General features: G+C 32.6%; 1 protein-coding gene across 6 annotated transcripts; it reads right to left on the bottom strand.

The window, feature by feature from the left end:
* Nucleotides 1-1,096: 1,096 nt before the first annotated feature.
* On the bottom strand, nucleotides 1,097-5,583 carry LOC111383912 (uncharacterized protein At4g06598-like). Of its 6 annotated transcripts, none has more exons than XM_023008105.1 (5): nucleotides 5,497-5,583; nucleotides 3,801-4,379; nucleotides 2,879-2,954; nucleotides 2,388-2,514; nucleotides 1,097-1,311 (listed from the first exon to the last, which is right to left on the bottom strand). In XM_023008105.1, the coding sequence occupies exons 2-5, from the start codon at nucleotides 4,358-4,360 to the stop codon at nucleotides 1,148-1,150; spliced, it is 927 nt and encodes a 308-aa protein (XP_022863873.1). In that variant the 5' UTR covers nucleotides 4,361-4,379; nucleotides 5,497-5,583; the 3' UTR covers nucleotides 1,097-1,147. The 6 variants fall into 6 exon arrangements, with proteins under 6 accessions (XP_022863873.1, XP_022863876.1, XP_022863872.1 ...); XM_023008108.1 differs by lacking the exon at nucleotides 5,497-5,583 and adding an exon at nucleotides 5,458-5,476; XM_023008104.1 differs by lacking the exon at nucleotides 5,497-5,583 and adding an exon at nucleotides 5,251-5,451.
* Nucleotides 5,584-18,686: the final 13,103 nt, after the last annotated feature.

Below are 18,686 nucleotides of genomic sequence, written 5' to 3'. Positions count from 1 at the left end.
TAATTAGTTGAAGATTTTACTCGACCTTTATTGTAATACGTGTGCATTTTTATGGGTTAATAATCCAAATGTTCACTGAACTTTACAATAAGTTTTCACCGGGGTCACTGAACTTTAAAAATCATCCAAGTCATTGTTGAACTATGCTAAAGGTTTACATGGGGTTATTGACATTCAAAAATCACTCCATTCATCACTAAACTTGTCAAAAGATTTTTATGGCGTCACTGAACTTTGCAAAAACTTTACTAGGGTCCAGGTGACCCTAGTAAAGTTTTTGTCAAACAACAAATTTTGTTAATGGTTAATGTAGTGATTCTTTTCCATTCTATTGTTTGGCCTAATGGTTGTCTCTATATTTTGCTGGCCTTTCGCAAGGACATGACCAGCTTAGCTGGTATGGTGAACCTGTAGATGTTTTTACCTCCTCTTTAGGTTGAACAACTTGAATACATTAACATGCCGAAAATCATTACAAGAGAATCGAGCTATCTATGAAATTGCTTAAATTCTCAGTGTCTTTGATACGTTAAATTGGACAATAAATACGATTCAGTAAAAAGGAATTAAGGTTTTTCTCGGGTGTCTAGTGCAGTGCTATGTCTTTTAAGGTTCCTGGGAAGGTCTTGAAACAGCGGAATGAGGATTAAAAGTTAATTTTTGTACCCTTTTATTATTTTTATTTTCATTTTCGGGGAGGGGGCCGAATTGACTAAAGGTAGTGGTAGAATAGTTAAAATTTTAATGACGTGCTTGGCAAAATATGAACTATTTCATTCTGAATCAAGTCAATCTCTGACCATTGAATAGGATGAGAATCCAGCAGAAAGGCAAGTTGTCATAAAAATGCTACAACTACAGTTTTGAGTCCAAATGCTTTGCCAGGGAACCTGAAGGCACATTTGGTGTACAGTATTAGATAATATTATACACCTCGCAATACACAAATTCTACCTTCTTTAATCCTATCCAGTGCAGTTCAAGCCAACATTTCGTCATTGCCAACATACTTATTCCAGAAGTAGACGTGTGCCCACCCCCAGAAGAACATGTTACATACCCATCTGCCATCTTTCGGGGGGGGGGGGTGAGCCGTATTTTCAGAGCTTAGGACAGTGAAGCACACTATTCCATTACAGTTACCATGTCAGCTCAGATCAAGTTTGCCCATGTCTAATGTTTGCCAAATGTCTCCAGAACAAGCTAAATCAGCAGCAGAGTTCGACAGGCCGTGGAGCTTGCTAGTAGTAGATGAATAAGGTAAAGACATTTTTAATCTCTCATACTCTTTCTTCAGGGAATGGTACTCACCTGCATAAATGGGAAATAGGGAATAAGCGTAGGACAAACTTGGACAGAGAGACAGAGGGTAGTATTAGCATATGCAGAATGATCAACCTCTCACTGACTTTGTTCTTCCTCTGCTCGTTCTTGTCTACTCAATCATTTGTCAATAGATATGCATCACAGGTATTAGGCGTTAACAGTATTAGAATGTGAACAAGATTTGACTTATTTTTCTGCTTCAATTCTATCAAATAAAGTTCAACTCAGATATACCAAACATATCAGTACTGTTAGCAAGTACTGGATACAACAAATCTGGACACGAGGCGCAGTCTAGCTGTAAGATTTTTATAGAATGCTCCAAGAGCGCATTGCATCTTGTCAGCTTCAGTTGACACTCAAAAGTTTCAGAAGGTTCATGGCCCAGATTTTACATTGTGCCTCCAGTTACTTTTGATAACCTAATTTGACTCATCGTCTTAGGACAGTTTAGTCCTAGTTTAAAACATGGTCCCAAGTGGAAGTTGCAACACCCTTAGAAACCCATTGTCCAGAGGTGATTTACGAGTTGTAATGTCAGATTTTTAATAGCTGAAGATACGACAAGTTTTTCACAAAATAAGACTGTTTGATTAACCAAGGACCACCAGAAAACTCAGTAGGAACGTCACGATAAGCAGCACTCAGGATACAGTTAATTACATTACCTACTACAATTAATTCCTATATTATGTTTGGGGCAGGTTATTTTAGTGTAGGCAACCTATTATACAAGAGCACTTAAGACAGAATCCGCTTCAAGTATAAAAGCCAGACTTCATTATTTTCCAAGAGAATTATCATGTAATATGTTGAGTTAAGCTATCAAAACTACATTGTTACGGTGAAATTTAATAATAATTGGATTGCAAAAGTTTGAGGCTTTTATGCAAAATTACATCTTAATCGATTGGAAGTTGGTATTTTGAGCAATGCTTTCCGGAAGACTTCAATTACGAAGCTCGTGTGAAGACAAGAATACTACAGAATAGCAAAATGTGTCAGGTGCCGCCCAACTTAGTAACAAGTGAAAACAATCAACAGAAAGATAAACAGTTTACCTTCCACATTAAATCTCTCCTTTTGCAGTCTCACCACCTGCTGCTTTAGTGTGTTGTTCTCCATTGATAAAGCAAGACGTCGTTCATGCAGGGAAGTAACTCTGACAGCCAAATCCGACTCCAAATTCTGCATGTACCCATTTATAGAAAGCAATAAATTAAAATTGGTAGGAGCAGGAAAAATAAATAATCGATGAACCACAAATGAGTCGCATACATGAGTAGCAATAACCCAATTATTTGATCAGTTCACAGCCATTATTTCAGTTGACGATGAAATACATCCCACGTATAAGTTAATGATGTATTAAGTTTGAACCTTAATTTCGCACATAAAAATAAACCATTTTAGGGGAAATTGTAATTTGTAAATAAGGAAAAACGTTAATTATTTACATGGCTATTATTTTCCTAGTTTCAATCAGATAACTAGAACTGTAGAGTACAAAATATAATCACTAACTAAACACGACTTGCATTTGTAAAGGTACCTGAAGTATGTCAACAGTTCTTTCCAGTTCAGCAATATATTGAAGTTTGCGGACTCTAGATCGCTGTCCAGGATGTCTGCATGCAGGTCATAATTTATCACAAGGAAAAACCTTCGCTGAATAAATGATGCCTTACAATCCAATTGAACATGGAAAAAGCATGAAAACAAAATGAGATAATTGTTGAACTACTACACCTAAAAGTTTAAGCTATTTGAGAGAAGATGCAAGGAGGACTCATTTTTTCATCAAAGACTTGACATGTACAAAGTTTCATAGATGAGCGGGAGCAAGACTTGACAGTGCAAATTTTCATAAATGTGCAGCAGCAAGACTTGAATTTAAGACCTTTGCTTGTATCTTTGATTCCATGTTGAACCACGTCATTTAAAAGATTAACCTGTTAGAGGGGCATAGTAAACCATTTAAAGTTTGTTTTCAACAATGAAAAGCTCCAGGGTTTACTCAGATGTGAGCTTGGCTATTGGTTCCTCAGTTCTATGGAGGGAGAAGACATGCCAGATTGGTCTCGCCTTAAATTTTTGTATGTTTTGTATCTTTATAAATAAAAATTATTTCAGTCTAGGAAACAGAAAGTTTTAGGAAGAACAATGCATCCCAAGTGGAGACAACTAGCAGTAATGGTGAAATGGCATCTCAAGAGAAATAACATGCGATCAAAAATCGATAAATGAGCACATCATCAAGTGTCAAGATTTCTATAGTAAAGATGGACAATAATTCCTGCACATCTACTTAAACAATTCTGTAATCCAGTCAGGAACCGAGATAGAAGTATTACTCTACCTAAATTATTTAAGCAGTTCCTATAATGATAAAATTACAATAACCTAGTAAGCAGTAAGTAATTAAAGAAGAAATTTCATTTGTTAAAACAAGCATGCTGAGTACAGAATCTGACCTTTTCATCAGCTTTGTCTCAGTATTAGTCCCACTAGCTGAAGCTAAGGCACCACCTATTGAATTTGGCTGTGCAGTTCCAGAAACACACATATTGGCATCCCAATGTTGCAGAGGACTTTGTAAAACATATTCGGATAATGCTGAAACGATTGCATTCTCAGGAAATGCCACGTTGTCCTTTCTACGAGGGGAATTGGGACCATATGCACAACCAGACTCAAATTCATTTTCTGGTTCACAAGAATCTGGAGTATTCAATCCATCTAGTTGATCTAGACTTGGTAATGGACCAAGACCATCAAAAAGGGTAAAGGAATCGCTAGCAGATCGTCGGTGTAAAATTCCACTGGAATCCGAGTCCGAATCACTCAACAAATCATTAAGCCAAGCTGGCTGCTCCTCAAAGATAGAGCTTTGCGAGATTGATTTATGGTGTCTTGGGGCCCCAGGATGCAATTCAATACTGCATAAAGTTGGGGAAACTGGACCATAAGCTGGGCGAGTAACGGTTTTCTTTTGATCGGGACACCGAGGAGGAAGATGAGCTTGCCTTGACATGATTTATGTTAACTAGCAGCTGAACATCATAATTTCAAAGCGTAATCAAAACTTATTTATATTTTAGCTTAGTTTGATCCAAAACATCAGAATATTATATAACATACCTCATTTGCGTACTGTAAGTAGATTAAAAAAGACAAATTATGAGAACAAATGAATTTAGAACAAAAAAAAGGCATAAATAGTCGTGTATTTCAAGAATCCAATAGAAGAATTCGAACAGTTTTATGAACTTTGCACAAAAATACATCCACGCCACGTGGTTTTGCACAGGAGTTTCAGCAACCAAAAGATACAAATTACAGGGATGCAAGAACTTGTGATAATATTTCAAATTATTATTGTCATGTATTAATTCAACAGATAAAAAAGTAAAATTTCACTATAGAAGAATTATGAATCGATTCAATTCAAGAATTCAGACTGTAATGACACATTATAACCAAACCAAATAATGGCAAAGACGCATTTTAAATTAATACAGCAGCACACTAAAGAGTAATTAATGCAAAACACAGAAACCAACTTGGAATTGCAAAAACAAGAAAACCCAGAAAATATCTCTCTTTAATTGCCGAAGAGAACAACAAAAAAAGAAAGCAAAACAAGAAGTTAAAAATCAAAACAATCATCAACCCGATAAAATAAAAAGTACAACTCAAACTATGAATCCTTTCGAATTTCCCATTCAGTTAAACCATATTTCTCAATACCTAAACACCAAATTACAGAAGCAAAAGAAGAATGTAAGAGAACCCGTAGACGCGAAAAAAATGAGAGAGAGAGAGAGCGAGAGAACACCCATGTATATTCTTTCATTGCAACAACTAGTACACCAGTTTTTCAAAATTCTTAGAACCAAAAAAGAAAGAAAAATCTCGGCATACCTTTTCTTTTTTAAAGGAATACTCAAGCGAGTGGTTAGTTTCAAGAAAAAGAACTCAAGTGTCTTCCAAGAATCTTTGAAACTTTAACCCAATTTATACAAATATACAGAAATCACAATTGCTACATGCATTCTTCTTGTAAATATACAGAAATTATTTTATGATTTAGAACGAAATTCAGAGCTACATTGGAGAATAGTTTCGTACGGAAAGGAGGCCTTTTTGAGTTGTGAACAGCTCTCTCACCTATGTATTTCTTGCGTGCGTATTAATCTCACCATCTCATTCCATTGGAAAAAAACAAATTTATTGATGTTTTATTTGAAGAAATAAAGGAATATTAAATGAGCTTTTGACCAGTAGACTTGGATTTTCTTCCATGTATATATATATTTTTCTTTCATCAGAGTTTGATTATTTTCCATATATGAAATTGTTCCTTTCTTTTTCTCAAGGTAAGGAAATAAAATTTACATGAAAGTTTAATTCGATTGAGTCTAATTCGATTGAGTCGCATCCTATAGTTAACTTGAAACTCAACTACTAAAAAAGTTTAGTTTTCATTTCAAATCATCGTCCAATTGGTCGAATCATTGTATTGTTAGAAAAAGTCACAAGTGCTCAATGTCTTCAAACTTCAATGTGACAAAATTATATGAGTTACATCATTCAAGATCTTTAAGTTAAACTGGGCTATTTAAGAATTTTTTTTATAGGAAATAATTTAAAATGAACTAGAAGGAACATTCTTATTGCTAAGGACGTTCAAAAAACTATTTATCTCAACTTCATTGTCATGCTCATACTATAACCTAGTTTCATTAGACTCGAAAACATCTTCATCCCAGAGCTATACAAAATTTGTTATCTTGTTATAATCTTTCTAATATGTTGGACTTCTACCCTCTTTCGTATTCTTTGAAATTAAATTTCAAATAGATATAAATTATTTATTGCTCAATAACATAAAAATCGTTCACCATCTTACTATTATACCAAGGAATTATTGCAAAACAATTGTCATTGTGGGCACTCGGGGAGAATTAATTTGACCATAATATATTTGTCAGGACATAAAAAAAGTCTTTTTCTTTGACATGGGACTCCTGATAGGTATTACAAAATAAACATTTTTTACTTTTTATTTCTACTCAGTACTACTTTGTCAAAGATTTTTTCAAATTCATTTTTAAGCACATTTTTTATTAAATTCATAAATTTTCCCGCTTTTAAGGATAAGTTTTCGAAAAAAAAAAATCCTTAAAAATCCATGTCAAACAACCTTTCAATTCACATATCAAACTAAAACTTTAAGAGCAATGCTACAAGTAGAGAGAATTTTCACAAAAACCTTACAGGGTTTCACAAGGCACTGATTTATTGACAAATGACAAAATATAAAAAATCTGTCTACAAATCAGGTGCTGCTCTATGAATTCTATAAAAGAATCCATGTACATGAGGAATTTTCCAACTTTTAATAATAAGCTTGTTTTCATATTAAATTGATATTTTAAAGGGGTATGGGGTCAGTGTTGTTTGTTTGTTATGAATACAATTCTATTAAGAATTTTCCTCGACAGTATTTCAATCTTTTGGTTTCGTATAATCGGTGATGACTTAGACATTTTGAGTTAGGGGAACAATTAATCATGCAAAATAGAGGTGAAGATCAAAACTAGCACATTGACGTTCGCTATATTTCTTCCTCCAACTTTAGTCTTCCATATCTCTTCCTCTCTATCAATTATGCTTCATAATATCGTGCTCATATGTCTTACTTATTACATATTGAAATCTCAATGAGATCACATGTAAGTGTGTGGCATACTTTAAATGAAATCAACATCATATATGGTAATATAAAGGCTACTTGTTTTTGGTCCTAAAAATTGTAGCAAATGTTATGACCCGTCAAAGTAGACCATATGAAGAGCTAGACGCCTTTTTTTAAGATGCACGTTTGATGCATATTTAACTATTTTCAATAACTGTTTGGATCATTCGATACCTATGATATAGTTCTCGAAACTCGTTTCGAGATGACGTAGGCGATTTATAAATTCGGCTAGCGTATGATCATCGAAAAATCTTTAAAGTTAGCACATTATTGAAATTCTTGAAATATTAGTTTGAAACGGTTTACTTTGACGCGTTTACAATTCGCTACAGTTGGTCGTTTCATGTGTTGTTAACGAAGTGAAAAACTAAGCTGTGTACACTTTAAAATGGTATTAAAAATACAACATTTTGACTACGTTGGCATCCCATAATGATCCCAAAAATTGAAGCAAAAACATGGAAAATTTAATTGTTATCGAATAGGGGCTTAATTTATACACATTTTATGGCATGTCAATGTGGGAATTCGGTGAAAAAAAGTTTGGGAATCTTAAAGTCATTTGGATGTAATTTAAATTACATTTGGGTTCCATTTTCTAACCACTAATCCTAAAACCAATGATCAAATCTTTCAATTATCTGTTGGGGAATACACCGATTATGTGCATATTATATTCGTAAAAGCATACCGTTTATTTGCGTGAAATCGAAACGTAATTTCGATTTACCAAAATAGAATTTGAGAAGCAAAACAATAATAGTTACCGAATTCAAATGCATGAATATGGATTCATCCTTTTCGATCTTTGAACGAAAGCAAATTATTCTTTTGAATCAAATTTCGCAGAACAAACATGTAAATAATGTTACTTAGTTTCTGAAATCAAATCATAATTAAGAGAAATCAGAAAATGAAGGAAGAAAGATTAGATGCAAGTGATGCGATTGACCGAGGCGAGTATAACTCTTTCCTAAAGATGAATTTGCCCCGCATCGATGCTAACGGTTTTTCGACAATCATCTCCAAAAATACAACGACCACGTTAAGCCATAGGAGCACTCCAAATGATTTCGACCAGCGAACTCGAACGGAATTCCCTCTCTACCAAGAAAATACATGAAAATGCTATGAAATTAGAAAGGAAAGAATTGCAAGAGGAGAATGAATGCTCAATACAATTGGTGTACCCAAAATCATGTTCATAGGGTCCTATTTATAGATGTAGAAAGGGTACAAATGAAATAGTGTGGACCAAAATATGCATCCTTTCGAAAAGTTGCAACACTTGGTCAAAACCTGCATCATTTCAAAAAGTTGCAACACTTCATTTCTTTCAATTTTGGTTCGCAATTTCTCATTCATCCGGAATTGGTTTCGAAATTTCAAATATACCACGACGATCTACTCGACGAGTAGAATAAGTATTTCTATTTACTTTTGTAATTTGACCATCGGATCAAGTTCGAATATTTGATCGAAATTGACACGTAGTCATACATTTTCATTTTCCACTTTTACACACCTTTTCATTTTTCAATTTTTGGTTAATTATTTGAACAAATTCCTACAATCCCCCACATGAATGGAAATTGGGTACACATATGTAAATGCGGTGATATGATGCAATGTAGAGAGGATGCAAAAAAACACTGCATCGGGGAAGGTAGCTTCTGGCCTTGAACTTCCCTTAGTGAAATACTATCGGACTTACTCGGCTAATTGGTGAACGTGATGTCTTGAACCATTCAGCCTTTAGTGTAAGCCAAGACAACGATACTCACACAATGTCTTCCTTAAACCGTACATGGTTCATTTTGGCCCTGAACCCTTCTTAGTTCTACGAGTGTTTAGAGAATTTAAGCCTTGAATAATTCTCATTGAAGCGGTCACACTTCACACTCACATAGTTGACCTCCTATTAAGAGTATTTTGCCCTACTCCACTTGATTTAATCAAGATATAAGAATCATTAAAAGATTATTTTAACCTCTTGCAACTCTGTAGAAAGCACTTTAATATCATAGGAATGAGTTAGAAAATTATTTTCCTAAGTGCTTCATGGAATTCTCATAACTTAGTTGTCTCTTTGAACCAAGATCTTGGGATCTTCAGTCAACAAGGTAGGGTTACCATTACAAGAACTCTAACGTAGTAGGCTTCAATCACATTCCCTTCGATATGCAGTTTTCTTGATCTCTTTTAGTAAATCTCTTTTAAAGGTACCACGAGTTTACACCGTTGAGATCAACTGCTTAATGGTATTATGTCTATGACTTATACGTCTAAATCTACCATTACATGTGACTTAGTATCTTATCAAATATAGCTAGCCAACGATCGATTTATTTGATAGATGCAAATTGCCGCCACCAAGAAATCTTCTCATGAAGCTATATGCCTCATTAGCTTTATCAATTTTCAAGCACGGTTGGAGGATTTCTATCAAACACTACACTAGTCAATCACTTTTACTAGTGGATTTCAAAATCATGGGTATTCAATATTATCATTGAAACATTACCATGCATTTGAACTTTATGAATATTTTTCATATATTCCAATTGTTCTTGCATGTCTAGACAAACGCCATAATCGGCTTTATAACACATTTTATCTACTTTAAACTTAGTGTATATCATCCTTATAATTAGTATAAGGGTTTTCTATCTTTTCACCTTCATAGATATCTTTCTATGATTCTAAGATAGAAGCAAATGTGATTGTTAATCTGAGTTACCCTCGCAATTTCTCAATTAGGAATATATATGCAATCCAGTAATATTGCATCCACAAGTTTTGAACTTTCCATTTCAAGTCCACAAGCATTAAATTTAACCCCCCACATTCTTGGGTTATATTTGAACTTAGAATTCAGCAACTCTTTTATAGTTCTATTCATTTATCTCTTAAATAATATCCATATTGAGTGCTTCGTGAAAGTCTATGTACTTTCAAAGAAGTGGTCGTCAACTTGCATATAACGTATTTCAATTTAATTAATTTTGATCATCCAAATTAAATCAAGGCCATCATATGGATCAACAATGCTTTCAAAACATAAGCCAATTTTAATTGGTCTCACGATTGAAGTCAATTTCAATAGTGAAGAGGGCTAAGCATCTTGTTGCAACTTCTCTTATCACATTGTGACATTTCATATGATAGTTTCATTTCATGTCAAATAATAAGATACATATTCACCTTATTCACCATATTCAAACTTGAATGAACGAATTAGCCATCGGTTGAAAAGTTGTATTTTCAAGAGACACAACCCTATAAAAGGGCACATCTCTTGAATTAATCTCTATTAAGAGACACACCTATTGAAAAATAATCATACCAAAAGTCATGATTATTCATATGAAAGGACGCACCTCTTCATCTAAATTGATCGTAGAATATTTCAAATAATTAAGTGGCTTAATTCTCATAACTAAATAATTATATCCATTTAAATCATCTCACTTAATTCCATAGGATTAAATGAGGCTATCACCATTAATCAAAGTTAGTATAATTTCAACAAAATATGAAAATTTAACCAATTAGACCCTTTTAACCAACCTTCACAATCAAAATTCTTTAGGCAACTTCTGACACAAATTATCTTTTAATATAGATACACTTTGGATTAAAAGAGTGCTAACAAATAAAACTCATAGTTGAGACTACCAACAAATACAATACACAAATATGTATGCACTGGTTCATGAATATCATATGTATTATGAATTTCACAACTAATTATCATATAATCTGGTGCACCAAATTGAGATTTTCCACTCTAATCTCTAAATATTAGAATTTCTTCTAATGGGTAAAAACTAGAATCTACATTATATGGTGCAGGATTGAATAATATCAGATTATTTGTCCACAAATCAATTTGAAATATATTGTAATGAATTCAACATATAAATGAATGATTCCATAGAATCACTATCGATTCTGTTATAATATACGGATTCATTACACATGAATTTCTCTAATTAAAATGTTGTAATAGAACACATTTACCAAAATCATGATACGTCAAAATTCTGTCTTATGATTTTGTCATCCAATCCATTTAATACTTTGTTTATGCAAACAGAATAATGAAAAATATAAATGCATGAAAATATAATTCATTTTAAGATTGTTGGGGAATACACCGATTATATGCATATTATATTCATAAAAGCATACCGTTTATTTGCGTGAAATCGAAACATAATTTCGACTTACCAAAATAGAATTTGAGGAGCAAAACAATAATAGTTACCGAATTCGAATGCATGAATATAGATTCATCTTTTTCGATCCTTGAACTAAAGCAAGTTATTCTTTTGAATCAAACATCGCAGAACAAACATGTAAATAATGTTAATCAGTTTTTGAAATCAAATCATAATTAAGAGAAATTAGAAAATGAAGGAAGAAAGATTAGATGCAAGTGATGCGATTGACTGAGGCGAGTATAACTTTTTCCTTTAGATGAATTTACCCTGTATCGGTGCTAACGGTTTTTCGACAATCATCTCCCAAGATACAACGACCACGTCAAGCCATAGGAGCACTCCAAATGACTTCGACCAACGAACTCGAACGGAATTCCCTCTCTACCAAGAAAATGCATGAAAATGCTATGAAATTAGAAAGGAGAGAATTGCAAAAGGAGAATGAATGCTCAATGCAATTGGTGTACCCAAAACCATGTCCATAGGGTCCTATTTATAGATGTAGAAAGGGTGCAAATGAAGTAGTGCGGACCAAAACATGCATCTTTTCGAAAAGTTGCAACACTTCATTTCTTCTAATTTTGGTCTACAATTTCTCATTCATCCGGAATTGGTTTCGAGATTTCAAATATACCACGACGATCTACTCGACGAGTAGAATAAGTTGTTCTATTTACTTTTGTAATTTGACCATCGGATCAAGTCCGAATATTTGATCGAAGTTGACACGTAGTCACACCTTTTCATTTTCCAATTTTTGATTAATTATTTGAACCAATTCCTACATTAAATAATAGCATAACCAAGAAATGGAAGGACGAAAGTCCTATGGATTCCTAGTCCAAGAAAGCTTCTAGCTTTTTCTCCCTTTTAACTTGTACTAAGCTCATAAGACTCTTAAGTCAGCGAGTGGGCCTTGGGATTTTTTTTTCAAAGCGGGGCGAGCGGTGCTATTGTCCCCCCTCCTTTTCCTAGCCTTCATTGCAACCGTCTATTGCTAGAGAAAGAAGGGCTACGGAATTGGGGTGGGGCTCGGCCTCCGAACCGTACGTGGGACGAGTTTATGCCTCAAAAAGAAGCAGCGAAGAAAACAAGACACTAAACTCCATCCAGCTGGGTCTCCACGTTCCATTGGAGTTTTTCCAGTGAGATCAAACAATTTTAGATGTAATGATCTTCCTTAAGTAAATAAGTAAAAGAGGACAAGTCAATTTTACAAATGGGTAGACAGAAGGCGGATAGGTTATGCGATCCGATGAAGGGCTTCATGCCAAAAGTTTGTCTTATCCGATTCATAACTAAAACATGCAGCTGATAATGGACAGGATGAAGCAAGCAGCAAGGGATTGGCTGAATCCCGGAATGGAATGGGATGGAATAGAAAGAACGCGATTCATTCGCAAAGGAAAGAGCACAACGGAGGATCCTCAGTAAAAACATGAGGGGGATGCTCGGCTAAGAATATCAACCCAACTTCATAATTTTTGATTTATAAAAAAATTAAGTTGAAAGTTGATGGGTCACGTGATCCACCGAGACTCACTGTAGATCCGTCAATTCGTATGCCTACAAGCTACTCCAACTATGTCATATATTATGTACTCGAGTAATTCATATTAATTTCCTAAAACCAGAAAAAGTTGATAGAAAGTTTTGTCTCGTGATTTTCTCTCTAAGTTGGTCTAACAAATTTAGTGTTTTCGGGAAAAAGTGAGTTTTAAGCTCTATAATTATTTCTAAAATCACAAATTAGGCCTAACAAGACAAAAGTAAAATCAATAAAGCAAGCAAAAGCAATCAGCTTAATTAAAAAATATATCATAATAAGAAATTAGAAGTCATGAATATTTTCTTATTGAATATTTGGCATACTCGATTCAAAGTATAAAAAAGATTTAAAAATAAAAGAAAAACCATTTAAAATATCCTCGATTGTTCAATCCAATACTTCCCATTTAACTTTTAATCTATTTACATGGTATGATAGCCAAAACGTCCTGTATCATTTTAATAAATATATAGTGTAGAAGAAGATTCTTAAAGTAAGAATTATTTTAAAGAAAGAGATGGTGAAAACTAGGAAATAATGGTAAGGAATGAAAGGGAAGTGAGCCCACCCAAACTAATTATTGGTTTAATCGAGTCATTGAATGTGTGCGCACTAACAAACAATTTGTTAAAATTAGGTGATTCAAATGTTGTCCCTTTCCACTCTACAACATATTTAATATTTTAGAACCCAAAAAAAAAAAAAAAAAATTGTTTTTTTTTTCAATTTATTTTTTACATGAATTTTTAAATTTTTTAATTTATCGTAAATCAAAACAAAGTGCATATTTATAATGGTAACATAAAACACTAACTATATCCTAAACAAATATTTGTAGTTAACAAAGGATCAAATAATGAATAAATAATCTATTGCATAATTATAAACACTTGTCACAAGAACATGAATAAAACAAACAAGGAAAATTTTGGACCTTTTACTACTAGTTTAGGACCGGACCCAGAATTATTCTTCAGTGGAGGGCGAGACATGAAATTGGGTAAAAAAAATTGTGAAAAAAAAATCTGAAAATTTAAATTTAATAAGGTCGAATTGAACGTTTTTGAAAATTCAGTGGTAGCGGCCAACCACATTCGTCCCTTAGTGGGTCTGCCCCTGTACTAGTTTATGCCCATGTTTGTCTACCATTATACAAAAAATCATTTTTTCTAAAATTTATTTTCACTAACACATTCTTACAATAAAATATTTGCACGCAAACAAATACTTTTTTCCTACTTTTTAACCATAATTTTTAAAAAAATAAAAATAAAAATAACTATTCCAAAACTTCAATTTTCTAAAAAAAATAAATAAATAAAATTTCAATAGTAAAATATTATGTACAATAACGACATACTTGGCAAAAGCTAGTAACAATTTGTGCCCAGCATGCCCTAAAGTTTACTAGGATATATCAACCCTCACTCACGAGTTTCATATATAATATATATATTAAATATCCCATTACTGTGTGTTTCAATTTAAAGTGATGAATAAACAGCTATAAAGCTCAAATATTTTTGTCTTGTACTTCCTACTTGGGACAACTGAAAGTGTTTCGTATCTACGTTGGTTGGTAAGTATACTAATGCAACTTGTTCANTTTGTCTTGTACTTCCTACTTGGGACAACTGAAAGTGTTTCGTATCTACGTTGGTTGGTAAGTATACTAATGCAACTTGTTCATATAAAAGCAATTTCTTTACAACTTGTTAACCTAATGCAACTTTTGTCCAACTTGTTCAATATTTTATGATCTATATAAGACGATTAATATAAAATTAATTAGTTAATACATATATTGCTAGAATATTTGGTTGGTTGAATTAGGCAAAACTAACAGAAATATATCCATTCAGGGGTGAAACTATGCTATAGCGTCAGAATAATTGACATAGTAGTTGATATAATGTCACATGACACTTTGGCATTGGACTATTTAAAACTCAATCATCTTTTTCATCAAATCACCTCCACCACCTAGAATTCTGCGTTGTTTCTGAGATTATTCTTCTGACAAAGTGGTTTAAACGCTTCATGGTGGGTCTTGTTTAAAATATAGGAGGCGGCAGCTAATAATATATTTTTTTATTTTCTTAATTATATTTGAGTGTGGTAATTTCTTTTCGTAGGCCCCAATTAACATCATGTTAATGAAGATAATGATAGACAATAATGTGGCCGATAAAAGTTATGCAATTAACCTCATGATTATAGGATGATTTCGAGCAATAAAATAAAACCAACCTTCTTTAGCTAATCAAACTTGTTTACTCATGATTTATCAAGGGGAAACGAAATCTATAAGTTAAGTATGATGATTGTAGATAATTAGTCTTGCATTAAATATGCAAGCTTGGGTTTCTAAAAGACATTCTAAGTCGAAAAATAACCCGTCAAAAGGGTGTTGTGGCCGAAAGTAGTATGAACGTTTTATAGACATGCAAATCACATTGGAGAAACTCATCATATAAAGACAAAATTATTGATACTTGCTCAAGTCATGATGATCATAAATCGAGTTGTATACTATAGGTTACAATTAATTAATATTATGATTTCAATTTCAAGTTTAGTAACCCAAAAAGGAAAATTTAATTGATTAACTATTTATGCCTCAAAAATATTGAATCTGTTATTTAGGTATTTTGGGCAAGAAATTAACGTCTCCTAGCATTTTATCTAACAATTAAATAACATAAATTGACTATGTTGAAGCCTTGAAGAGAACTATTACAAAACTTAGTACTAGGGACGGTATGATTTTGCATACAATTTTCTCTATATTTCCTCATTTTTCGTAATATTTTTGCCACCAAAATAAAATTATTTCGCAAATTTTAATTATTGCCACGATAATTAATTTTTTCTAAATTTTTATTTATAGTTATGAATTTTTAAATTCTATTAAACTACTGACAAAAACAGTAATTGGAAAATTTTATATATAATATTTTACTTGTTCAAAATTTCCTTTGGAATTTTTAACTTAGATATTTAAATCATTTTCTTTTTTATTCAATGTAGACGACAGATTATTTTTGTCGGTAAAATTTTTATACTCTATATATTTATATAATCACCAACAATATTAATCATTGGTAATTTTAATTAATTTTTATTTTTTAAATGGATTTTTGCACGAATAGGTCCTAACCTTTGGCCTCTTTGCGATCTCAATCCTTACTCTTTCTTCTTTACACTGACGTCCTCAACCTATTGTTTTCATTCCCAATTATTCCTATTAGACGACTTTTGCGCAATGTAGTCGTTAGTTTTGCATGTGCCACTCATATGGAATAAATTACATGGGAAAAAAAAATGTACTGACACTTTACACTATTTATTATATATTCTTAATTTCCAGTGATCTCTCCCTATCATTTTTAATAATCATTTGTCTTGGAAACATTTTCACTTAAAATTCTCACAATACGAAAGTCCAAAGTCAATCGGCGATCCTCAAAAAACTAACCAGTAACCCTGACTAATCACTTCATATAGATTTTTGACGTAATTATGTTTGAAAAGTGTTTATAAATAGATAAAAATAAATGATGAATAAATAGATAATGCTTGTAGATCTCACAATAATTACTAACTCTTTTTTTTTTTCCTTCATTATGACCAATTAAAAAAGCACCGGCAGGGGCCGGAGATGGTGTACGTCACCATCTCATCCCATCTTCTACCCACCGTAGAACTCACCATTTAGTGGCAGAGATAGCTCAGGGTTGCCTTGCCTGAGATTAGAGTTGGACAAAACTCCCGAATCGAACTAAATCGAATCGGACCCGAATTGAACTTAATCAAATAGAGCGATTCTTCTTAAATTAAATACCCAAATGAATATTTGAATCAAGAACCTATGAATTCGGTTTGATTTTCAATTTTAGATCGAAGAATCGAATAAAATCGAATCCTCCTAATTTTTAAAATTAATTTATTTTAAATAAGTCAAATTATTTTATTTTCTCTAAATAAATTTTCTAACTAGTTAATTTAGCTCAAACACAGAAATATGATTTTTCTATTTTTAATTTTCATTCCTAGCTCAATTAATCAAATTGATCTAAGTTTTTTCCAAATCTGTTATTCTATTGTAGTGCTATTTCTATCATTCTGGAGAAATGGAATTGAAGCTCGACAACGTTTTTCTTGATTATTGTGAGTTCACCACCTTCCTCTTCTTGTGATTTTAACGATTAAAACTAAGAAGAATTCAATGAAAAGAGATGCAAAAGACACATAAGATTGAATTATGTTACTTTATGTTACTTTATAAGAACTAAAATTGAATATATCATTAGTAGAATTAAGCAACTTTGTAATATTAAAAAATTAATTATAGTACAGAACCTAGGAATCGAATGAAATCGAACCCAAACGGTTCCACAATTAAATTTGGATTCGACGATTCCACTTATCAAATACTCGAAAATTTTGGGTCCGATTCAATTCTCATTTGATCGAACTGAACTGGACCATGCAGCCCTACCTGAGCACTTCTTTTTCATTTGTCAAAAAAAATTATTGACCTCCCCTAACTTCGTCCCTGTCACCGTTGGATTCAATGGCTTGCAGCTGCCCATATAAGTCTCAGAAGTAGAATGTTACTCCTTTTGATCTTTTATGGGTTCATTAAGAGTTTTGCTTAAGGTACAGGCCCTGGACATCCAAGGCCTTGTACCAAGGGCATTAGCCGTTCATTAATCCTGTATCGGATAATGTATTTTTATCATTTTGTCATTAATAAACAGACAAGAAAAGCCGCTTCCTTAGATGAAGAAGAGAATGGGAGGCTTTGCGATGGTTGAATAGTGGCAATGGTGGTTGGGGTTGAATAGTTATGTAATCATCAGTATCGGTGCTCTAAAAAGTGTAAGTCGTGGCTAAGCATGAAAGTCTAATTTCAAGCTTTACGAACATTGGCGATGTCTACATGTAAAATAACGTTTTCTTATTTTTAATATTATTTCAATTTTTAATTATTTTAAAAATCATTTAATAATTAAAATAATACATACTAAATATCTAAAATTAAAATACTATATTACTTAATAATTTCTAAAATTAGTCAATTATACAATTTTCAAATTTTCAAAATGCAAAAGTTAGACTCTTTTTTTTTCATTGTTTCAATCTTCAACTTTTAACTATATAAGTATTATTTGAAATTTTCTAACTTGTTTTTATTTTTGACTTTTGTACGGATAAAGTCATTTAAAAACTTGAAGCTAAAGTTAAATAAAAGGCTTTTAAAAAATGAAAATATAATAAAAAAATAATAAAGCATCACTATGTACTCATTGTCAAGGCATTGCATTTTGCCCGAGCCTCGTTCTCAAGCACCACTTAAGCGACATTTTTAGAACACTGATTAGTGTCAGTGAAGGAGTTATAAGTGGTGATCTGAATTTTTGAATTTAGAAGGTGATGATTGTAGCGGCGAGTGGTTACCAACTGGTGGCTATTATGGTGGAGGAGGATGAATGTGGCATGATCAACTGACGAAGATAACAGTGGTGAGGTCAGGTTTAGCCAGTGATTGTGACGGTCGGCGACTATGTAATAGGTTATTGTAGTTTGTATAATGACTAGTCTTTGACACGTGCGTTGCACGAGTTTTATATTTATTGTATTTTTATTAACGTCAAAATTGTAGATTTTTTACTTATAAATAACTTCTTACATTTTACAAATATTTTTTGTCTGTATTTTTATTTGTTAATAAGTTCTTACATAAAAGTGATTGTTGAAAATAAAATAGTGATAGCAAAAAATATCAACAAATAAAAATATTACTAATAAACAAATT

Source organism: Olea europaea, unplaced genomic scaffold, assembly GCF_002742605.1.
Source record: "Olea europaea var. sylvestris unplaced genomic scaffold, O_europaea_v1 scaffold279, whole genome shotgun sequence".
Lineage (NCBI taxonomy): Eukaryota > Viridiplantae > Streptophyta > Magnoliopsida > Lamiales > Oleaceae > Olea > Olea europaea.
Note: the sequence above shows the minus strand (reverse complement) of the source record. Positions and strands in the feature narration are given on the sequence as shown.

Bases quoted from the DNA above. Each gene is read 5' to 3' on its own strand.
- LOC111383912 (XM_023008105.1), bottom strand. From the start codon at position 4,360: ATGTCAAGGCAAGCTCATCTTCCTCCTCGGTGTCCCGATCAAAAGAAA. The intron at 2,955-3,800 runs GTCAGATTCTGT...ACCTGCATGCAG, and splicing joins GAGACAAAGCTGATGAAAAG to ACATCCTGGACAGCGATCTA. The intron at 1,312-2,387 runs GTAAACTGTTTA...CCATTTATGCAG, and splicing joins GGAGAGATTTAATGTGGAAG to GTGAGTACCATTCCCTGAAG.